This window comes from Salvelinus alpinus, chromosome 11 (genome assembly GCF_045679555.1).
Source record: "Salvelinus alpinus chromosome 11, SLU_Salpinus.1, whole genome shotgun sequence".
Classification (NCBI taxonomy): domain Eukaryota; kingdom Metazoa; phylum Chordata; class Actinopteri; order Salmoniformes; family Salmonidae; genus Salvelinus; species Salvelinus alpinus.
In genome coordinates, this window is record NC_092096.1 from 1,398,006 (window position 1) to 1,422,445 (window position 24,440).

The window sequence follows — 24,440 nt, forward strand, 5'->3', positions numbered from 1 at the left end:
GTTGAGCTCCTTCTGGCTAGTTAGTAGTAGTAGTATGCTTCACTGTTGAGCTCCTTCTGACTAGTTAGTAGTAGTATACTTCACTGTTGAGCTCCTTCTGGCTAGTTAGTAGTAGTATACTTCACTGTTGAGCTCCTTCTGACTAGTTAGTAGTAGTATACTTCACTGTTGAGCTCCTTCTGGCTAGTTAGTAGTAGTATACTTCACTGTTGAGCTCCTTCTGACTAGTTAGTATTTATACTTCACTGTTGAGCTCCTTCTGGCTAGTTAGTAGTAGTACACTTCACTGTTGAGCTCCTTCTGACTAGTTAGTAGTAGTATACTTCACTGTTGAGCTCCTTCTGACTAGTTAGTAGTAGTATACTTCACTGTTGAGCTCCTTCTGACTAGTTAGTAGTATACTTCACTGTTGAGCTCCTTCTGGCTAGTTAGTAGTAGTATACTTCACTGTTGAGCTCCTTCTGACTAGTTAGTTAGTATTTATGCTTCACTGTTGAGCTCCTTCTGGCTAGTTAGTAGTAGTATACTTCACTGTTGAGCTCCTTCTGGCTAGTTAGTAGTAGTACACTTCACTGTTGAGCTCCTTCTGGCTAGTTGGTAGTAGTATACTTCACTGTTGAGCTCCTTCTGGCTAGTTAGTAGTAGTATACTTCACTGTTGAGCTCCTTCTGGCTAGTTAGTAGTAGTATACTTCACTGTTGAGCTCCTTCTGGCTAGTTAGTAGTAGTATACCTCACTGTTGAGCTCCTTCTGACTAGTTAGTAGTAGTATACTTCACTGTTGAGCTCCTTCTGACTAGTTAGTAGTAGTATACTTCACTGTTGAGCTCCTTCTGACTAGTTAGTTAGTAGTATACTTCACTGTTGAGCTCCTTCTGGCTAGTTAGTAGTAGTATACTTCACTGTTGAGCTCCTTCTGGCTAGTTAGTAGTAGTATACTTCACTGTTGAGCTCCTTCTGGCTAGTTAGTAGTAGTATACTTCACTGTTGAGCTCCTTCTGGCTAGTTAGTAGTAGTATACTTCACTGTTGAGCTCCTTCTGGCTAGTTAGTTAGTAGTATACTTCACTGTTGAGCTCCTTCTGACTAGTTAGTAGTAGTATACTTCACTGTTGAGCTCCTTCTGACTAGTTAGTAGTAGTATACTTCACTGTTGAGCTCCTTCTGACTAGTTAGTAGTAGTATACTTCACTGTTGAGCTCCTTCTGGCTAGTTAGTAGTAGTAGTATGCTTCACTGTTGAGCTCCTTCTGACTAGTTAGTAGTAGTATACTTCACTGTTGAGCTCCTTCTGGCTAGTTAGTTAGTAGTATACTTCACTGTTGAGCTCCTTCTGGCTAGTTAGTAGTAGTATGCTTCACTGTTGAGCTCCTTCTGGCTAGTTAGTAGTAGTATGCTTCACTGTTGAGCTCCTTCTGGCTAGTTAGTAGTAGTATACTTCACTGTTGAGCTCTTTCTGGCTAGTTAGTAGTAGTATACTTCACTGTTGAGCTCCTTCTGGCTAGTTAGTAGTAGTATACTTCACTGTTGAGCTCCTTCTGACTAGTTAGTAGTAGTATACTTCACTGTTGAGCTCTTTCTGGCTAGTTAGTAGTAGTATACTTCACTGTTGAGCTCCTTCTGGCTAGTTAGTAGTAGTAGTATGCTTCACTGTTGAGCTCCTTCTGACTAGTTAGTAGTAGTATACTTCACTGTTGAGCTCCTTCTGGCTAGTTAGTTAGTAGTATACTTCACTGTTGAGCTCCTTCTGACTAGTTAGTAGTAGTATACTTCACTGTTGAGCTCCTTCTGGCTAGTTAGTAGTAGTATGCTTCACTGTTGAGCTCCTTCTGGCTAGTTAGTAGTAGTATACTTCACTGTTGAGCTCCTTCTGGCTAGTTAGTAGTAGTATGCTTCACTGTTGAGCTCCTTCTGGCTAGTTAGTAGTAGTATACTTCACTGTTGAGCTCTTTCTGGCTAGTTAGTAGTAGTATACTTCACTGTTGAGCTCCTTCTGTCTAGTTAGTAGTAGTATACTTCACTGTTGAGCTCCTTCTGACTAGTTAGTAGTAGTATACTTCACTGTTGAGCTCTTTCTGGCTAGTTAGTAGTAGTATACTTCACTGTTGAGCTCCTTCTGGCTAGTTAGTAGTACTATACTTCACCTTTGAGCTCCTTCTGGCTAGTTAGTAGTAGTATACTTCACTGTTGAGCTCCTTCTGGCTAGTTAGTAGTACTATACTTCACTGTTGAGCTCCTTCTGGCTAGTTAGTAGTAGTATACTTCACTGTTGAGCTCTTTCTGGCTAGTTAGTAGTAGTATACTTCACTGTTGAGCTCCTTCTGGCTAGTTAGTAGTACTATCCTTCACTGTTGAGCTCCTTCTGGCTAGTTAGTAGTAGTATACTTCACTGTTGAGCTCCTTCTGGCTAGTTAGTAGTAGTATACCTCACTGTTGAGCTCCTTCTGACTAGTTAGTAGTAGTATACTTCACTGTTGAGCTCCTTCTGACTAGTTAGTAGTAGTATACTTCACTGTTGAGCTCCTTCTGGCTAGTTAGTAGTAGTATACTTCACTGTTGAGCTCCTTCTGGCTAGGTAGTAGTAGTATACTTCACTGTTGAGCTCCTTCTGGCTAGGTAGTAGTACTATACTTCACTGTTGAGCTCCTTCTGGCTAGTTAGTAGTAGTATACTTCACTGTTGAGCTCCTTCTGGCTAGTTAGTAGTAGTATACTTCACTGTTGAGCTCCTTCTGGCTAGTTAGTAGTAGTATACTTCACTGTTGAGCTCCTTCTGGCTAGTTAGTAGTACTATACTTCACTGTTGAGCTCCTTCTGGCTAGTTAGTAGTAGTATACTTCACTGTTGAGCTCCTTCTGGCTAGTTAGTAGTAGTATACTTCACTGTTGAGCTCCTTCTGGCTAGTTAGTAGGAGTATACTTCACTGTTGAGCTCCTTCTGACTAGTTAGTAGTATACTTCACTGTTGAGCTCCTTCTGGCTAGTTAGTAGTAGTATACTTCACTGTTGAGCTCCTTCTGACTAGTTAGTAGTAGTATACTTCACTGTTGAGCTCCTTCTGACTAGTTAGTAGTATACTTCACTGTTGAGCTCCTTCTGACTAGTTAGTAGTACTATACTTCACTGTTGAGCTCCTTCTGGCTAGTTAGTAGTAGTATACTTCACTGTTGAGCTCCTTCTGACTAGTTAGTAGTATACTTCACTGTTGAGCTCCTTCTGGCTAGTTAGTAGTAGTATACTTCACTGTTGAGCTCCTTCTGGCTAGTTAGTAGTAGTATACTTCACTGTTGAGCTCCTTCTGGCTAGTTAGTAGTAGTATACTTCACTGTTGAGCTCCTTCTGGCTAGTTAGTAGTAGTATACTTCACTGTTGAGCTCCTTCTGGCTAGTTAGTAGAAGTATACTTCACTGTTGAGCTCCTTCTGGCTAGTTAGTAGTACTATACTTCACTGTTGAGCTCCTTCTGGCTAGTTAGTAGTAGTATACTTCACTGTTGAGCTCCTTCTGACTAGTTAGTAGTAGTATACTTCACTGTTGAGCTCCTTCTGGCTAGTTAGTAGTAGTATACTTCACTGTTCAGCTCCTTCTGGCTAGTTAGTAGTAGTATACTTCACTGTTGAGCTCCTTCTGGCTAGTTAGTAGTACAATACTTCACTGTTGAGCGCCTTCTGGCTAGTTAGTAGTAGTATACTTCACTGTTGAGCTCCTTCTGGCTAGTTAGTAGTAGTATACTTCACTGTTGAGCTCCTTCTGGCTAGTTAGTAGTACTATACTTCACTGTTGAGCTCCTTCTGGCTAGTTAGTAGTAGTATACTTCACTGTTGAGCTCCTTCTGGCTAGTTAGTAGTAGTATACTTCACTGTTGAGCTCCTTCTGGCTAGTTAGTAGTAGTATACTTCACTGTTGAGCTCCTTCTGACTAGTTAGTATTTATACTTCACTGTTGAGCTCCTTCTGGCTAGTTAGTAGTAGTACACTTCACTGTTGAGCTCCTTCTGACTAGTTAGTAGTAGTATACTTCACTGTTGAGCTCCTTCTGACTAGTTAGTAGTAGTATACTTCACTGTTGAGCTCCTTCTGACTAGTTAGTAGTATACTTCACTGTTGAGCTCCTTCTGGCTAGTTAGTAGTAGTATACTTCACTGTTGAGCTCCTTCTGACTAGTTAGTTAGTATTTATGCTTCACTGTTGAGCTCCTTCTGGCTAGTTAGTAGTAGTATACTTCACTGTTGAGCTCCTTCTGGCTAGTTAGTAGTAGTACACTTCACTGTTGAGCTCCTTCTGGCTAGTTGGTAGTAGTATACTTCACTGTTGAGCTCCTTCTGGCTAGTTAGTAGTAGTATACTTCACTGTTGAGCTCCTTCTGGCTAGTTAGTAGTAGTATACTTCACTGTTGAGCTCCTTCTGGCTAGTTAGTAGTAGTATACCTCACTGTTGAGCTCCTTCTGACTAGTTAGTAGTAGTATACTTCACTGTTGAGCTCCTTCTGACTAGTTAGTTAGTAGTATACTTCACTGTTGAGCTCCTTCTGGCTAGTTAGTAGTAGTATACTTCATTGTTGAGCTCCTTCTGGCTAGTTAGTAGTAGTATACTTCACTGTTGAGCTCCTTCTGGCTAGTTAGTAGTAGTATACTTCACTGTTGAGCTCCTTCTGGCTAGTTAGTTAGTAGTATACTTCACTGTTGAGCTCCTTCTGGCTAGTTAGTAGTAGTATACTTCACTGTTGAGCTCCTTCTGGCTAGTTAGTAGTAGTATACTTCACTGTTGAGCTCCTTCTGGCTAGTTAGTAGTAGTATACTTCACTGTTGAGCTCCTTCTGGCTAGTTAGTAGTAGTATACTTCACTGTTGAGCTCCTTCTGGCTAGTTAGTTAGTAGTATACTTCACTGTTGAGCTCCTTCTGACTAGTTAGTAGTAGTATACTTCACTGTTGAGCTCCTTCTGACTAGTTAGTAGTAGTATACTTCACTGTTGAGCTCCTTCTGACTAGTTAGTAGTAGTATACTTCACTGTTGAGCTCCTTCTGGCTAGTTAGTAGTAGTAGTATGCTTCACTGTTGAGCTCCTTCTGACTAGTTAGTAGTAGTATACTTCACTGTTGAGCTCCTTCTGGCTAGTTAGTTAGTAGTATACTTCACTGTTGAGCTCCTTCTGACTAGTTAGTAGTAGTATACTTCACTGTTGAGCTCCTTCTGGCTAGTTAGTAGTAGTATGCTTCACTGTTGAGCTCCTTCTGGCTAGTTAGTAGTAGTATGCTTCACTGTTGAGCTCCTTCTGGCTAGTTAGTAGTAGTATGCTTCACTGTTGAGCTCCTTCTGGCTAGTTAGTAGTAGTATACTTCACTGTTGAGCTCTTTCTGGCTAGTTAGTAGTAGTATACTTCACTGTTGAGCTCCTTCTGGCTAGTTAGTAGTAGTATGCTTTACTGTTGAGCTCCTTCTGACTAGTTAGTAGTAGTATACTTCACTGTTGAGCTCCTTCTGGCTAGTTAGTAGTAGTAGTATACTTCACTGTTGAGCTCCTTCTGGCTAGTTAGTAGTAGTAGTATGCTTCACTGTTGAGCTCCTTCTGACTAGTTAGTAGTAGTATACTTCACTGTTGAGCTCCTTCTGGCTAGTTAGTAGTAGTATACTTCACTGTTGAGCTCCTTCTGACTAGTTAGTAGTAGTATACTTCACTGTTGAGCTCCTTCTGGCTAGTTAGTAGTAGTATACTTCACTGTTGAGCTCCTTCTGACTAGTTAGTATTTATACTTCACTGTTGAGCTCCTTCTGGCTAGTTAGTAGTAGTACACTTCACTGTTGAGCTCCTTCTGACTAGTTAGTAGTAGTATACTTCACTGTTGAGCTCCTTCTGACTAGTTAGTAGTAGTATACTTCACTGTTGAGCTCCTTCTGACTAGTTAGTAGTATACTTCACTGTTGAGCTCCTTCTGGCTAGTTAGTAGTAGTATACTTCACTGTTGAGCTCCTTCTGACTAGTTAGTTAGTATTTATGCTTCACTGTTGAGCTCCTTCTGGCTAGTTAGTAGTAGTACACTTCACTGTTGAGCTCCTTCTGGCTAGTTAGTAGTAGTACACTTCACTGTTGAGCTCCTTCTGGCTAGTTGGTAGTAGTATACTTCACTGTTGAGCTCCTTCTGGCTAGTTAGTAGTAGTATACTTCACTGTTGAGCTCCTTCTGGCTAGTTAGTAGTAGTATACTTCACTGTTGAGCTCCTTCTGGCTAGTTAGTAGTAGTATACCTCACTGTTGAGCTCCTTCTGACTAGTTAGTAGTAGTATACTTCACTGTTGAGCTCCTTCTGACTAGTTAGTTAGTAGTATACTTCACTGTTGAGCTCCTTCTGGCTAGTTAGTAGTAGTATACTTCATTGTTGAGCTCCTTCTGGCTAGTTAGTAGTAGTATACTTCACTGTTGAGCTCCTTCTGGCTAGTTAGTAGTAGTATACTTCACTGTTGAGCTCCTTCTGGCTAGTTAGTTAGTAGTATACTTCACTGTTGAGCTCCTTCTGGCTAGTTAGTAGTAGTATACTTCACTGTTGAGCTCCTTCTGGCTAGTTAGTAGTAGTATACTTCACTGTTGAGCTCCTTCTGGCTAGTTAGTAGTAGTATACTTCACTGTTGAGCTCCTTCTGGCTAGTTAGTAGTAGTATACTTCACTGTTGAGCTCCTTCTGGCTAGTTAGTTAGTAGTATACTTCACTGTTGAGCTCCTTCTGACTAGTTAGTAGTAGTATACTTCACTGTTGAGCTCCTTCTGACTAGTTAGTAGTAGTATACTTCACTGTTGAGCTCCTTCTGACTAGTTAGTAGTAGTATACTTCACTGTTGAGCTCCTTCTGGCTAGTTAGTAGTAGTAGTATGCTTCACTGTTGAGCTCCTTCTGACTAGTTAGTAGTAGTATACTTCACTGTTGAGCTCCTTCTGGCTAGTTAGTTAGTAGTATACTTCACTGTTGAGCTCCTTCTGACTAGTTAGTAGTAGTATACTTCACTGTTGAGCTCCTTCTGGCTAGTTAGTAGTAGTATGCTTCACTGTTGAGCTCCTTCTGGCTAGTTAGTAGTAGTATGCTTCACTGTTGAGCTCCTTCTGGCTAGTTAGTAGTAGTATGCTTCACTGTTGAGCTCCTTCTGGCTAGTTAGTAGTAGTATACTTCACTGTTGAGCTCTTTCTGGCTAGTTAGTAGTAGTATACTTCACTGTTGAGCTCCTTCTGGCTAGTTAGTAGTAGTATACTTCACTGTTGAGCTCCTTCTGACTAGTTAGTAGTAGTATACTTCACTGTTGAGCTCTTTCTGGCTAGTTAGTAGTAGTATACTTCACTGTTGAGCTCCTTCTGGCTAGTTAGTAGTAGTAGTATGCTTCACTGTTGAGCTCCTTCTGACTAGTTAGTAGTAGTATACTTCACTGTTGAGCTCCTTCTGGCTAGTTAGTTAGTAGTATACTTCACTGTTGAGCTCCTTCTGACTAGTTAGTAGTAGTATACTTCACTGTTGAGCTCCTTCTGGCTAGTTAGTAGTAGTATGCTTCACTGTTGAGCTCCTTCTGGCTAGTTAGTAGTAGTATACTTCACTGTTGAGCTCCTTCTGGCTAGTTAGTAGTAGTATGCTTCACTGTTGAGCTCCTTCTGGCTAGTTAGTAGTAGTATACTTCACTGTTGAGCTCTTTCTGGCTAGTTAGTAGTAGTATACTTCACTGTTGAGCTCCTTCTGGCTAGTTAGTAGTAGTATACTTCACTGTTGAGCTCCTTCTGACTAGTTAGTAGTAGTATACTTCACTGTTGAGCTCTTTCTGGCTAGTTAGTAGTAGTATACTTCACTGTTGAGCTCCTTCTGGCTAGTTAGTAGTACTATACTTCACCTGTTGAGCTCCTTCTGGCTAGTTAGTAGTAGTATACTTCACTGTTGAGCTCCTTCTGGCTAGTTAGTAGTACTATACTTCACTGTTGAGCTCCTTCTGGCTAGTTAGTAGTAGTATACTTCACTGTTGAGCTCCTTCTGGCTAGTTAGTAGTAGTATACTTCACTGTTGAGCTCCTTCTGGCTAGTTAGTAGTACTATCCTTCACTGTTGAGCTCCTTCTGGCTAGTTAGTAGTAGTATACTTCACTGTTGAGCTCCTTCTGGCTAGTTAGTAGTAGTATACTTCACTGTTGAGCTCCTTCTGACTAGTTAGTAGTAGTATACTTCACTGTTGAGCTCCTTCTGACTAGTTAGTAGTAGTATACTTCACTGTTGAGCTCCTTCTGGCTAGTTAGTAGTAGTATACTTCACTGTTGAGCTCCTTCTGGCTAGGTAGTAGTAGTATACTTCACTGTTGAGCTCCTTCTGGCTAGTTAGTAGTACTATACTTCACTGTTGAGCTCCTTCTGGCTAGTTAGTAGTAGTATACTTCACTGTTGAGCTCCTTCTGGCTAGTTAGTAGTAGTATACTTCACTGTTGAGCTCCTTCTGGCTAGTTAGTAGTAGTATACTTCACTGTTGAGCTCCTTCTGGCTAGTTAGTAGTACTATACTTCACTGTTGAGCTCCTTCTGGCTAGTTAGTAGTAGTATACTTCACTGTTGAGCTCCTTCTGGCTAGTCAGTAGTAGTATACTTCACTGTTGAGCTCCTTCTGGCTAGTTAGTAGGAGTATACTTCACTGTTGAGCTCCTTCTGACTAGTTAGTAGTATACTTCACTGTTGAGCTCCTTCTGGCTAGTTAGTAGTAGTATACTTCACTGTTGAGCTCCTTCTGACTAGTTAGTAGTAGTATACTTCACTGTTGAGCTCCTTCTGACTAGTTAGTAGTATACTTCACTGTTGAGCTCCTTCTGACTAGTTAGTAGTACTATACTTCACTGTTGAGCTCCTTCTGGCTAGTTAGTAGTAGTATACTTCACTGTTGAGCTCCTTCTGACTAGTTAGTAGTATACTTCACTGTTGAGGTCCTTCTGGCTAGTTAGTAGTAGTATACTTCACTGTTGAGCTCCTTCTGGCTAGTTAGTAGTAGTATACTTCACTGTTGAGCTCCTTCTGGCTAGTTAGTAGTAGTATACTTCACTGTTGAGCTCCTTCTGGCTAGTTAGTAGTAGTATACTTCACTGTTGAGCTCCTTCTGGCTAGTTAGTAGAAGTATACTTCACTGTTGAGCTCCTTCTGGCTAGTTAGTAGTACTATACTTCACTGTTGAGCTCCTTCTGGCTAGTTAGTAGTAGTATACTTCACTGTTGAGCTCCTTCTGACTAGTTAGTAGTAGTATACTTCACTGTTGAGCTCCTTCTGGCTAGTTAGTAGTAGTATACTTCACTGTTCAGCTCCTTCTGGCTAGTTAGTAGTAGTATACTTCACTGTTGAGCTCCTTCTGGCTAGTTAGTAGTACAATACTTCACTGTTGAGCGCCTTCTGGCTAGTTAGTAGTAGTATACTTCACTGTTGAGCTCCTTCTGGCTAGTTAGTAGTAGTATACTTCACTGTTGAGCTCCTTCTGGCTAGTTAGTAGTACTATACTTCACTGTTGAGCTCCTTCTGGCTAGTTAGTAGTAGTATACTTCACTGTTGAGCTCCTTCTGGCTAGTTAGTAGTAGTATACTTCACTGTTGAGCTCCTTCTGGCTAGTTAGTAGTAGTATACTTCACTGTTGAGCTCCTTCTGGCTAGTTAGTTAGTAGTATACTTCACTGTTGAGCTCCTTCTGACTAGTTAGTAGTAGTATACTTCACTGTTGAGCTCCTTCTGGCTAGTTAGTAGTAGTATACTTCACTGTTGAGCTCCTTCTGGCTAGTTAGTAGTAGTATACTTCACTGTTGAGCTCCTTCTGGCTAGTTAGTAGTAGTAGTAGCTTCACTGTTGAGCTCCTTCTGGCTAGTTAGTAGAAGTATACTTCACTGTTGAGCTCCTTCTGGCTAGTTAGTAGTACTATACTTCACTGTTGAGCTCCTTCTGGCTAGTTAGTAGTAGTATACTTCACTGTTGAGCTCCTTCTGACTAGTTAGTAGTAGTATACTTCACTGTTGAGCTCCTTCTGGCTAGTTAGTAGTAGTATACTTCACTGTTCAGCTCCTTCTGGCTAGTTAGTAGTAGTATACTTCACTGTTGAGCTCCTTCTGGCTAGTTAGTAGTACAATACTTCACTGTTGAGCGCCTTCTGGCTAGTTAGTAGTAGTATACTTCACTGTTGAGCTCCTTCTGGCTAGTTAGTAGTAGTATACTTCACTGTTGAGCTCCTTCTGGCTAGTTAGTAGTAGTATACTTCACTGTTGAGCTCCTTCTGGCTAGTTAGTAGTAGTATACTTCACTGTTGAGCTCCTTCTGGCTAGTTAGTAGTAGTATACTTCACTGTTGAGCTCCTTCTGGCTAGTTAGTAGTAGTATACTTCACTGTTGAGCTCCTTCTGACTAGTTAGTAGTAGTATACTTCACTGTTGAGCTCCTTCTGGCTAGTTAGTAGTAGTATGCTTCACTGTTGAGCTCCTTCTGACTAGTTAGTAGTAGTATACTTCACTGTTGAGCTCCTTCTGGCTAGTTAGTAGTAGTATACTTCACTGTTGAGCTCCTTCTGGCTAGTTAGTAGTAGTATACTTCAATGTTGAGCTCCTTCTGACTAGTTAGTAGTAGTATACTTCACTGTTGAGCTCCTTCTGGCTAGTTAGTAGTAGTATACTTCACTGTTGAGCTCCTTCTGGCTAGTTAGTAGTAGTATGCTTCACTGTTGAGCTCCTTCTGGCTAGTTAGTTAGTATTTATACTTCACTGTTGAGCTCCTTCTGGCTAGTTAGTAGTAGTATACTTCAATGTTGAGCTCCTTCTGACTAGTTAGTAGTAGTATGCTTCACTGTTGAGCTCCTTCTGGCTAGTTAGTAGTAGTATACTTCACTGTTGAGCTCCTTCTGGCTAGTTAGTAGTAGTATACTTCAATGTTGAGCTCCTTCTGACTAGTTAGTAGTAGTATACTTCACTGTTCAGCTCCTTCTGGCTAGTTAGTAGTCCTATACTTCACTGTTGAGCTCCTTCTGGCTAGTTAGTAGTAGTATACTTCACTGTTGAGCTCCTTCTGGCTAGTTAGTTAGTATTTATGGTTCACTGTTGAGCTCCTTCTGGCTAGTTAGTTAGTATTTATGCTTCACTGTTGAGCTCCTTCTGGCTAGTTAGTTAGTATTTATGGTTCACTGTTGAGCTCCTTCTGGCTAGTTAGTTAGTATTTATGCTTCACTGTTGAGCTCCTGATCACAATGGAAATCACTCTGTTCCCATTCTAACACAATAATCAGAGAGGAAGGGGCGAGAGGATCCACTCTCGTGAAAATCTGTCCATGCAGGAATACAGCGATAAGTAGACCACCTGCCTACCCACCTTTGGGTCAACGCCTCCCATTGATAGGGTGGAGACCATCTCAACATTATATGCAGGATCTCTGCTGTAATTCAATCAAACTCGCAGTGTGGTAAAACCACATTCTAGGTATGAGTGAGGGATTAACCTAGTCTAGGGTATATATTGCTTATTTGTTAGTTTTGGTTTAGAGGTCATGCCATGAGGTCTTTCTGAGCCTCTGGTCCTGCTGTACTGTGTTGTGAGTGTGTCAGGGGTCAGAGGTCATACCGTGAGGGACTTGCTGAGCCTCTGGTCCTGCTGTACTGTGTTGTGAGTGTGTCAGGGGTCAGAGGTCATACCATGATGGTCTTGCTGAGCCTCTGGTCCTGCTGTACTGTGTTGTGAGTGTGTCAGGGGTCAGAGGTCATACCGTGAGGGACTTTCTGAGTTGTTGGTCCTGCTGTACTGTGTTGTGAGTGTGTCAGGGGTCAGAGGTCATACCTTGAGGGACTTGCTGAGTTGTTGGTCCTGCTGTACTGTGTTGTGAGTGTGTCAGGGGTCAGAGGTCATACCGTGAGGGACTTTCTGAGTTGTTGGTCCTGCTGTACTGTGTTGTGAGTGTGTCAGGGGTCAGAGGTCATACCGTGAGGGACTTGCTGAGTTGCTGGTCCTGCTCCTCCAGGTGAGCACACTCCTTCTTCAGCTCTACATTCCTCCTGAGCAGACTCCTCTTCTCCCCCTCTCTCACTAAACACACAATACACCTAGTATTAACACAGCATAACACACACACACCTAGTATTAACACAGCATAACACACACACACACACCTAGTATTAACACAGCATAACACACACACACAATACACCTAGTATTAACACAGCATAACACACACACACCTAGTATTAACACAGCATAACACACACACACACACCTAGTATTAACACAGCATAACACACACACACAATACACCTAGTATTAACACAGCATAACACACACACAACTAGTATTAACACAGCATAACACACACACACAATACACCTAGTATTAACACAGCATAACACACACACAACTAGTATTAACACAGCATAACACACACACACACACACCTAGTATTAACACAGCATAACACACACACACCTAGTATTAACACAGCATAACACACACACAACTAGTATTAACACAGCATAACACACACACACACCTAGTATTAACACAGCATAAAACACACACACACCTAGTATTAACACAGCATAACACACACACACACACCTAGTATTAACACAGCATAACACACACACACATACACCTAGTATTAACACAGCATAACACACACACACCTAGTATTAACACAGCATAACACACACACACCTAGTATTAACACAGCATAACACACACACAACTAGTATTAACACAGCATAACACACACACACACACACCTAGTATTAACACAGAATAACACACACACAACTAGTATTAACACAGCACACACACAACTAGTATTAACACAGCATAACACACACACACACACCTAGTATTAACACAGCATAACACACACAGTGCAGGCCCAACTGCCACATGCCAGCTAGGTAAAGGTGTCCATTCTCACCCGTCTTGTGTGTAACATAGGACTGGACAAAGTTCTGTGGCCACGACATGTTCTCTTTGTTCAGAACCTTCAGGAGGAAGGAAAATACAAGTTAACAAAATGGAGGACGATGGAAACAGTTAACTTCCCTTCATATACTACATTCAGTAGTGTTGTTATAGTCAGATGTCATTCAGTAGTGTTGTTATAGTCAGATGTCATTCAGTAGTGTTGTTATAGTCAGATGTCATTCAGTAGTGTTGTTATAGTCAGTAGATGTCATTCAGTAGTGTTGTTATAGTCAGATGTCATTCAGTAGTGTTGTTATAGTCAGATGTCATTCAGTGGTGTTGTTATAGTCAGATGTCATTCAGTAGTGTTGTTATAGTCAGATGTCATTCAGTAGTGTTGTTATAGTCAGATGTCATTCAGTAGTGTTGTTATAGTCAGCAGATGTCATTCAGTAGTGTTGTTATAGTCAGATGTCATTCAGTAGTGTTGTTATAGTCAGATGTCATTCAGTAGTGTTGTTATAGTCAGATGTCATTCAGTAGTGTTGTTATAGTCAGTAGATGTCATTCAGTAGTGTTGTTATAGTCAATAGATGTCATTCAGTAGTGTTGTTATAGTCAGTAGATGTCATTCAGTAGTGTTGTTATAGTCAGATGTCATTCAGTAGTGTTGTTATAGTCAGTAGATGTCATTCAGTAGTGTTGTTATAGTCAGATGTCATTCAGTAGTGTTGTTATAGTCAGTAGATGTCATTCAGTAGTGTTGTTATAGTCAGTAGATGTCATTCAGTAGTGTTGTTATAGTCAGATGTCATTCAGTGGTGTTGTTATAGTCAGATGTCATTCAGTAGTGTTGTTATAGTCAGTAGATGTCATTCAGTAGTGTTGTTATAGTCAGTAGATGTCATTCAGTAGTGTTGTTATAGTCAGATGTCATTCAGTAGTGTTGTTATAGTCAGATGTCATTCAGTAGTGTTGTTATAGTCAGATGTCATTCAGTAGTGTTGTTATAGTCAGATGTCATTCAGTAGTGTTGTTATAGTCAGATGTCATTCAGTAGTGTTGTTATAGTCAGATGTCATTCAGTAGTGTTGTTATAGTCAGATGTCATTCAGTAGTGTTGTTATAGTCAGATGTCATTCAGTAGTGTTGTTATAGTCAGATGTCATTCAGTAGTGTTGTTATAGTCAGATGTCATTCAGTAGTGTTGTTATAGTCAGATGTCATTCAGTAGTGTTGTTATAGTCAGATGTCATTCAGTAGTGTTGTTATAGTCAGATGTCATTCAGTAGTGTTGTTATAGTCAGATGTCATTCAGTAGTGTTGTTATAGTCAGATGTCATTCAGTAGTGTTGTTATAGTCAGATGTCATTCAGTAGTGTTGTTATAGTCAGTAGATGTCATTCAGTAGTGTTGTTATAGTCAGCAGATGTCATTCAGTAGTGTTGTTATAGTCAGATGTCATTCAGTAGTGTTGTTATAGTCAGATGTCATTCAGTAGTGTTGTTATAGTCAGTAGATGTCATTCAGTAGTGTTGTTATAGTCAATAGATGTCATTCAGTAGTGTTGTTATAGTCAGTAGATGTCATTCAGTAGTGTTGTTATAGTCAGTAGATGTCATTCAGTAGTGTTGTTATAGTCAGATGTCATTCAGTAGTGTTGTTATAGTCAGTAGATGTCATTCAGTAGTGTTGTTATAGTCAGATGTCATTCAGTAGTGTTGTTATAGTCAGCAGATGTCATTCAGTAGTGTTGTTATAGTCAGTAGATGTCATTCAGTAGTGTTGTTATAGTCAGTAGATGTCATTCAGTAGTGTTGTTATAGTCAATAGATGTCATTCAGTAGTGTTGTTATAGTCAGTAGATGTCATTCAGTAGTGTTGTTATAGTCAGCAGATGTCATTCAGTAGTGTTGTTATAGTCAGATGTCATTCAGTAGTGTTGTTATAGTCAGATGTCATTCAGTAGTGTTGTTATAGTCAATAGATGTCATTCAGTAGTGTTGTTATAGTCAGTAGATGTCATTCAGTAGTGTTGTTATAGTCAGATGTCATTCAGTAGTGTTGTTATAGTCAGCAGATGTCATTCAGTAGTGTTGTTATAGTCAGTAGATGTCATTCAGTAGTGTTGTTATAGTCAGATGTCATTCAGTAGTGTTGTTATAGTCAGCAGATGTCATTCAGTAGTGTTGTTATAGTCAGTAGATGTCATTCAGTAGTGTTGTTATAGTCAGTAGATGTCATTCAGTAGTGTTGTTATAGTCAGTAGATGTCATTCAGTAGTGTTGTTATAGTCAGTAGATGTCATTCAGTAGTGTTGTTATAGTCAGTAGATGTCATTCAGTAGTGTTGTTATAGTCAGTAGATGTCATTCAGTAGTGTTGTTATAGTCAGTAGATGTCATTCAGTAGTGTTGTTATAGTCAGCAGATGTCATTCAGTAGTGTTGTTATAGTCAGATGTCATTCAGTAGTGTTGTTATAGTCAGCAGATGTCATTCAGTAGTGTTGTTATAGTCAGCAGATGTCATTCAGTAGTGTTGTTATAGTCAGTAGATGTCATTCAGTAGTGTTGTTATAGTCAGATGTCATTCAGTAGTGTTGTTATAGTCAGTAGATGTCATTCAGTAGTGTTGTTATAGTCAGATGTCATTCAGTAGTGTTGTTATAGTCAGTAGATGTCATTCAGTAGTGTTGTTATAGTCAGATGTCATTCAGTAGTGTTGTTATAGTCAGTAGATGTCATTCAGTAGTGTTGTTATAGTCAGTAGATGTCATTCAGTGGTGTTGTTATAGTCAGATGTCATTCAGTAGTGTTGTTATAGTCAGTAGATGTCATTCAGTAGTGTTGTTATAGTCAGATGTCATTCAGTAGTGTTGTTATAGTCAGATGTCATTCAGTAGTGTTGTTATAGTCAGTAGATGTCATTCAGTAGTGTTGTTATAGTCAGATGTCATTCAGTAGTGTTGTTATAGTCAGATGTCATTCAGTAGTGTTGTTATAGTCAGTAGATGTCATTCAGTAGTGTTGTTATAGTCAGATGTCATTCTGTAGTGTTGTTATAGTCAGTAGATGTCATTCAGTAGTGTTGTTATAGTCAGTAGATGTCATTCAGTAGTGTTGTTATAGTCAATAGATGTCATTCAGTAGTGTTGTTATAGTCAGTAGATGTCATTCAGTAGTGTTGTTATAGTCAGATGTCATTCAGTAGTGTTGTTATAGTCAGTAGATGTCATTCAGTAGTGTTGTTATAGTCAGTAGATGTCATTCAGTAGTGTTGTTATAGTCAGTAGATGTCATTCAGTGGTGTTGTTATAGTCAGATGTCATTCAGTAGTGTTGTTATAGTCAGTAGATGTCATTCAGTAGTGTTGTTATAGTCAGTAGATGTCATTCAGTAGTGTTGTTATAGTCAGTAGATGTCATTCAGTAGTGTTGTTATAGTCAGTAGATGTCATTCAGTAGTGTTGTTATAGTCAATAGATGTCATTCAGTAGTGTTGTTATAGTCAGATGTCATTCAGTAGTGTTGTTATAGTCAGTAGATGTCATTCAGTAGTGTTGTTATAGTCAGATGTCATTCAGTAGTGTTGTTATAGTCAGCAGATGTCATTCAGTAGTGTTGTTATAGTCAGATGTCATTCAGTAGTGTTGTTATAGTCAGTAGATGTCATTCAGTAGTGTTGTTATAGTCAGTAGATGTCATTCAGTAGTGTTGTTATAGTCAGTAGATGTCATTCAGTAGTGTTGTTATAGTCAGATGTCATTCAGTAGTGTTGTTATAGTCAATAGATGTCATTCAGTAGTGTTGTTATAGTCAGTAGATGTCATTCAGTAGTGTTGTTATAGTCAGATGTCATTCAGTAGTGTTGTTATAGTCAGATGTCATTCAGTAGTGTTGTTATAGTCAGATGTCATTCAGTAGTGTTGTTATAGTCAGTAGATGTCATTCAGTAGTGTTGTTATAGTCAGCAGATGTCATTCAGTAGTGTTGTTATAGTCAGATGTCATTCAGTAGTGTTGTTATAGTCAGTAGATGTCATTCAGTAGTGTTGTTATAGTCAGATGTCATTCAGTAGTGTTGTTATAGTCAGTAGATGTCATTCAGTAGTGTTGTTATAGTCAGTAGATGTCATTCAGTAGTGTTGTTATAGTCAGTAGATGTCATTCAGTAGTGTTGTTATAGTCAGATGTCATTCAGTAGTGTTGTTATAGTCAGATGTCATTCAGTAGTGTTGTTATAGTCAGTAGATGTCATTCAGTAGTGTTGTTATAGTCAGATGTCATTCAGTAGTGTTGTTATAGTCAGTAGATGTCATTCAGTAGTGTTGTTATAGTCAGATGTCATTCAGTAGTGTTGTTATAGTCAGTAGATGTCATTCAGTAGTGTTGTTATAGTCAGTAGATGTCATTCAGTAGTGTTGTTATAGTCAGATGTCATTCAGTAGTGTTGTTATAGTCAGATGTCATTCAGTAGTGTTGTTATAGTCAGATGCCATTCAGTAGTGTTGTTATAGTCAGTAGATGTCATTCAGTAGTGTTGTTATAGTCAGATGTCATTCAGTAGTGTTGTTATAGTCAGATGTCATTCAGTAGTGTTGTTATAGTCAGTAGATGTCATTCAGTAGTGTTGTTATAGTCAGATGTCATTCAGTAGTGTTGTTATAGTCAGATGTCATTCAGTAGTGTTGTTATAGTCAGTAGATGTCATTCAGTAGTGTTGTTATAGTCAGTAGATGTCATTCAGTAGTGTTGTTATAGTCAGATGTCATTCAGTAGTGTTGTTATAGTCAGTAGATGTCATTCAGTAGTGTTGTTATAGTCAGATGTCATTCAGTAGTGTTGTTATAGTCAGTAGATGTCATTCAGTAGTGTTGTTATAGTCAGATGTCATTCAGTAGTGTTGTTATAGTCAGATGTCATTCAGTAGTGTTGTTATAGTCAGATGTCATTCAGTAGTGTTGTTATAGTCAGCAGATGTCATTCAGTAGTGTTGTTATAGTCAGATGTCATTCAGTAGTGTTGTTATAGTCAGATGTCATTCAGTAGTGTTGTTATAGTCAGTAGATGTCATTCAGTAGTGTTGTTATAGTCAGATGTCATTCAGTAGTGTTGTTATAGTCAGTAGATGTCATTCAGTAGTGTTGTTATAGTCAGATGTCATTCAGTAGTGTTGTTATAGTCAGTAGATGTCATTCAGTAGTGTTGTTATAGTCAGTAGATGTCATTCAGTAGTGTTGTTATAGTCAGATGTCATTCAGTAGTGTTGTTATAGTCAGATGTCATTCAGTAGTGTTGTTATAGTCAGTAGATGTCATTCAGTAGTGTTGTTATAGTCAGATGTCATTCAGTAGTGTTGTTATAGTCAGCAGATGTCATTCAGTAGTGTTGTTATAGTCAGATGTCATTCAGTAGTGTTGTTATAGTCAGATGTCATTCAGTAGTGTTGTTATAGTCAGCAGATGTCATTCAGTAGTGTTGTTATAGTCAGATGTCATTCAGTAGTGTTGTTATAGTCAGTAGATGTCATTCAGTAGTGTTGTTATAGTCAGATGATGTCATTCAGTAGTGTTGTTATAGTCAGTAGATGTCATTCAGTAGTGTTGTTATAGTCAGATGTCATTCAGTAGTGTTGTTATAGTCAGATGTCATTCAGTAGTGTTGTTATAGTCAGATGCCATTCAGTAGTGTTGTTATAGTCAGATGTCATTCAGTAGTGTTGTTATAGTCAGATGTCATTCAGTAGTGTTGTTATAGTCAGATGCCATTCAGTAGTGTTGTTATAGTCAGATGTCATTCAGTAGTGTTGTTATAGTCAGATGTCATTCAGTAGTGTTGTTATAGTCAGATGTCATTCAGTAGTGTTGTTATAGTCAGTAGATGTCATTCAGTAGTGTTGTTATAGTCAGCAGATGTCATTCAGTAGTGTTGTTATAGTCAGATGTCATTCAGTAGTGTTGTTATAGTCAGTAGATGTCATTCAGTAGTGTTGTTATAGTCAGATGTCATTCAGTAGTGTTGTTATAGTCAGATGTCATTCAGTAGTGTTGTTATAGTCAGTAGATGTCATTCAGTAGTGTTGTTATAGTCAGATGTCATTCAGTAGTGTTGTTATAGTCAGATGTCATTCAGTAGTGTTGTTATAGTCAGTAGATGCCATTCAGTAGTGTTGTTATAGTCAGATGCCATTCAGTAGTGTTGTTATAGTCAGATGTCATTCAGTAGTGTTGTTATAGTCAATAGATGTCATTCAGTAGTGTTGTTATAGTCAGTAGATGTCATTCAGTAGTGTTGTTATAGTCAGATGTCATTCAGTAGTGTTGTTATAGTCAGTAGATGTCATTCAGTAGTGTTGTTATAGTCAGATGTCATTCAGTAGTGTTGTTATAGTCAATAGATGCCATTCAGTAGTGTTGTTATAGTCAGATGTCATTCAGTAGTGTTGTTATAGTCAATAGATGCCATTCAGTAGTGTTGTTATAGTCAGATGCCATTCAGTAGTGTTGTTTTTGTCTAAATATGTAGCATTACAAAGTATCCATTCTACCCCAACCAGATGTATTACCCCCCTCTATCGTCCCACCTTCTTCTGACACTTGGTGCAGACCCAGACCCCCCGGGGCGGTGTTCTGAGAGGAGGGTGCAGGCAGTCAGGGTGGTAGGCTCTGGGGCAGTTGTGGCATAGCTGCAGCTCTCCGTCCTCCTTACACACAGAGCAGTGGTCGTCGTGCTCCAGCTCTTCCTGTCGGACAGACACACAGACGGTTCAGTACCTCAGGACGTACGGGCTGTCAGTGCTTCTCTTCCAGCCTGCCGTTCAAATACCACAGTGAGGTCAAGTCTAAATAACATCCACTTTTTTAGGGGGGGGGGGGCTTTTGACTGTAGGTCCACTGTAAAGTATTGAACGATTGATTGATTGATCCAGTGACACACTGAATATCGCTCTGATTACATCGTCTAAAAACTGTTCCTCACATCGACCCTCATCTCTCTGATTACATCGTCTAAAAACTGTTCCTCACATCGACCCTCATCTCTCTGATTACATCGTCCCTCATCTCTCTGATTACATCGTCCCTCATCTCTCTGATCACATCGTCCCTCATCTCTCTGATTACATCGTCCCTCATCACTCTGATTACATCGTTCCTCATCTCTCTGATGACATCGTCCCTCATCTCTCTGATTACATCGTCCCTCATCTCTCTGATTACATCGTCCCTCATCTCTCTGATTACATCGTCCCTCATCTCTCTGATTACATCGTCCCTCATCTCTCTGATTACATCGTCCCTCATCTCTCTGATTACATCGTCCCTCATCTCTCTGATTACATCGTCCCTCATCTCTCTGATTACATCGTCCCTCATCTCTCTTATTACATCGACCCTCATCTCTCTGATTACATCGTCCCTCATCTCTCTTATTACATCGTCTAAAAACTGTTCCTCACATCGACCCTCATCTCTCTGATTACATCGTCCCTCATCTCTCTGATTACATCGTCCCTCATCTCTCTGATTACATCGTCTAAAAACTGTTCCTCACATCGACCCTCATCTCTCTGATTACATCGACCCTCATCTCTCTGATTACATCGTCTAAAAACTGTTCCTCACATCGACCCTCATCTCTCTGATTACATCGTCCCTCATCTCTCTGATTACATCGTCCCTCATCTCTCTGATTACATCGTCCCTCATCTCTCTTATTACATCGTCCCTCATCTCTCTGATTACATCGTCCCTCATCTCTTGCTACGGTACGTACCTTCCATCTGTAGTCCCCAGTGGCTAGCGTGCGTAACACAGGAAGCAGATAACAGGTTAGTAGCTGACAACAGGTGAAGACATGGGGGGTTAGCGGCAGTTTGGGCCAGAGAGGGGAGGGGTTAGCGGCAGTTTGGGCCAGAGAGGGGAGGGGTTAGCGGCAGTTTGGGCCAGAGAGGGGAGGGGTGCAGCAGTTTGGGCCAGAGAGGGGAGGGGTTAGCAGCAGTTTGGGCCAGAGAGGAGAGGGGTTAGCAGCAGTTTGGGCCAGAGAGGGGAGGGGTGCAGCAGTTTGGGCCAGAGAGGGGAGGGGTTAGCAGCAGTTTGGGCCAGAGAGGGGAGGGGTGCAGCAGTTTGGGCCAGAGAGGGGAGGGGTTAGCAGCAGTTTGGGCCAGAGAGGGGAGGGGTGCAGCAGTTTGGGCCAGAGAGGGGAGGGGTGCAGCAGTTTGGGCCAGAGAGGTGAGGGGTGCAGCAGCAGGGTTTTAGACCGGGAAACATTAAGCAACAGACCTGCAACATCTCTGTTCTGGGGAACACAGCTCAGATCAACACAGACATGCTCTAGTCTAGTAGGATACAGTGTAATTACAGTCCATGCTCTAGTCTAGTAGGATACAGTATAATTACAGTCCATGCTCTAGTCTAGTAGGATACAGTATAATTACAGTCCATGCTCTAGTCTAGTAGGATACAGTATAATTACAGTCCATGCTCTAGTCTAGTAGGATACAGTATAATTACAGTCCATGCTCTAGTCTAGTAGGATACAGTATAATTACAGTCCATGCTCTAGTCTAGTAGGATACAGTATAATTACAGTCCATGCTCTAGTCTAGTAGGATACAGTATAATTACAGTCCATGCTCTAGTCTAGTAGGATACAGTATAATTACAGGCCATGCTCTAGTCTAGTAGGATACAGTATAATTACAGTCCATGCTCTAGTCTAGTAGAATACAGTATAATTACAGTCCATGCTCTAGTCTAGTAGGATACAGTATAATTACAGTCCATGCTCTAGTCTAGTAGGATACAGTATAATTACAGTCCATGCTCTAGTCTAGTAGGATACAGTATAATTACAGTCCATGCTCTAGTCTAGTAGGATACAGTATAATTACAGTCCATGCTCTAGTCTAGTAGGATACAGTATAATTACAGTCCATGCTCTAGTCTAGTAGGATACAGTATAATTACAGTCCATGCTCTAGTCTAGTAGGATACAGTATAATTACAGTCCATGCTCTAGTCTAGTAGGATACAGTATAATTACAGTCCATGCTCTAGTCTAGTAGGATACAGTATAATTACAGTCCATGCTCTAGTCTAGTAGGATACAGTGTGATTACAGTCCATGCTCTAGTCTAGTAGGATACAGTATAATTACAGTCCATGCTCTAGTCTAGTAGGATACAGTATAATTACAGTCCATGCTCTAGTCTAGTAGGATACAGTATAATTACAGTCCATGCTCTAGTCTAGTAGGATACAGTGTGATTACAGTCCATGCTCTAGTCTAGTAGAATACAGTGTAATTACAGTCCATGCTCTAGTCTAGTAGAATACAGTGTAATTACAGTCCATGCTCTAGTCTAGTAGAATACAGTGTAATTACAGTCCATGCTCTGTGGCCTGGATCTCTTTCTTGTCAACCACAAAGTCCAGCTATAATGTGTATAGATGTGCAATTTATTGATGGGGAAGTACAAATGTGTTTTACCAGTCCTGTCTAGTTGTGTTGATGGGGTCAGTATAAATGTGTTTTACCAGTCCTGTCTAGTTGTGTTGATGGGGTCAGTATAAATGTGTTTTACCAGTCCTGTCTAGTTGTGTTGATGGGGTCAGTATAAATGTGTTTTACCAGTCCTGTCTAGTTGTGTTGATGGGGTCAGTATAAATGTGTTTTACCAGTCCTGTCTAGTTGTGTTGATGGGTCAGTATAAATGTGTTTTACCAGTCCTGTCTAGTTGTGTTGATGGGGCCAGTATAAATGTGTTTTACCAGTCCTGTCTAGTTGTGTTGATGGGGGAAGTATAAATGTGTTTTACCAGTCCTGTCTAGTTGTGTTGATGGGGAGGTATAAATGTGTTTTACCAGTCCTGTCTAGATGTGTTGATGGGGTCAGTATAAATGTGTTTTACCAGTCCTGTCTAGATGTGTTGATGGGGTCAGTATAAATGTGTTTTACCAGTCCTGTCTAGATGTGTTGATGGGGTCAGTATAAATGTGTTTTACCAGTCCTGTCTAGATGTGTTGATGGGGTCAGTATAAATGTGTTTTACCCGTCCTGTCTAGTTGTGTTGATGGGGTCAGTATAAATGTGTTTTACCAGTCCTGTCTAGTTGTGTCTAGTCCTGTCTAGTCCTGTCTAGTTGTGTTGATGGGGAAGTATAAATGTGTTTTACCAGTCCTGTCTAGTTGTGTTGATTGGTCAGTATAAATGTGTTTTACCAGTCCCGTCTAGTTGTGTTGATGGGGTCAGTATAAATGTGTTTTACCCGTCCTGTCTAGTTGTGTTGATGGGGTCAGTCTAAATGTGTTTTACCAGTCCTGTCTAGTTGTGTTGATGGGGAAGTATAAATGTGTTTTACCAGTCCTGTCTAGTTGTGTTGATGGGGAAGTATAAATGTGTTTTACCAGTCCTGTCTAGTTGTGTTGATGGGGTCAGTATACATGTGTTTTACCAGTCCTGTCTAGTTGTGTTGATGGGGTCAGTATACATGTGTTTTACCAGTCCTGTCTAGATGTGTTGATGGGGAAGTATAAATGTGTTTTACCAGTCCTGTCTAGTTGTGTTGATGGGGAAGTATAAATGTGTTTTACCAGTCCTGTCTAGATGTGTTGATGGGGTCAGTATAAATGTGTTTTACCAGTCCTGTCTAGTTGTGTTGATGGGGTCAGTATAAATGTGTTTTACCAGTCCTGTCTAGTTGTGTTGATGGGGGAAGTATAAATGTGTTTTACCAGTCCTGTCTAGTTGTGTTGATGGGGTCAGTATACATGTGTTTTACCAGTCCTGTCTAGTTGTGTTGATGGGGAAGTATAAATGTGTTTTACCAGTCCTGTCTAGATGTGTTGATGGGGAAGTATACATGTGTTTTACCAGTCCTGTCTAGTTGTGTTGATGGGGGGGTATAAATGTGTTTTACCAGTCCTGTCTAGTTGTGTTGATGGGGTCAGTATAAATGTGTTTTACCAGTCCTGTCTAGATGTGTTGATGGGGAAGTATAAATGTGTTTTACCAGTCCTGTCTAGTTGTGTTGATGGGGCGGTATAAATGTGTTTTACCAGTCCTGTCTAGTTGTGTTGATTGGTCAGTATAAATGTATTTTACCAGTCCTGTCTAGTTGTGTTGATTGGTCAGTATAAATGTGTTTTACCAGTCCTGTCTAGTTGTGTTGATGGGTCAGTATACACGTGTTTTACCGGTCCTGTCTAGTTGTGTTGATGGGGAAGTATAAATGTGTTTTACCAGTCCTGTCTAGTTGTGTTGATGGGGGAAGTATACATGTGTTTTACCAGTCCTGTCTAGTTGTGTTGATGGGGTCAGTATAAATGTGTTTTACCAGTCCTGTCTAGTTGTGTTGATGGGGAAGTATAAATGTGTTTTACCAGTCCTGTCTAGTTGTGTTGATGGGGAAGTATAAATGTGTTTTACCAGTCCTGTCTAGTTGTGTTGATGGGGGAAGTATACATGTGTTTTACCAGTCCTGTCTAGTTGTGTTGATGGGGTCAGTATAAATGTGTTTTACCAATCCTGTCTAGATGTGTTGATGGGGTCAGTATAAATGTGTTTTA

The 24,440-nt window shown here is 40.2% G+C and overlaps 1 protein-coding gene across 1 annotated transcript in view; it reads right to left on the reverse strand.

Annotated features, from left to right (window-relative positions):
- Positions 1 to 24,440, reverse strand: part of phf21b (PHD finger protein 21B) — a 49,887-nt gene that overhangs the window by 8,240 nt on the left and 17,207 nt on the right. Inside the window, exons 7-10 of the mRNA XM_071334286.1 lie at positions 20,647 to 20,669; positions 19,457 to 19,615; positions 12,887 to 12,953; positions 11,921 to 12,024 (exon numbers count right to left, since the gene is read on the reverse strand). Of these exons, the coding sequence (XP_071190387.1) occupies positions 11,921 to 12,024; positions 12,887 to 12,953; positions 19,457 to 19,615; positions 20,647 to 20,669 (353 nt within the window). The remainder of the gene's footprint in view (positions 1 to 11,920; positions 12,025 to 12,886; positions 12,954 to 19,456; positions 19,616 to 20,646; positions 20,670 to 24,440) is intronic.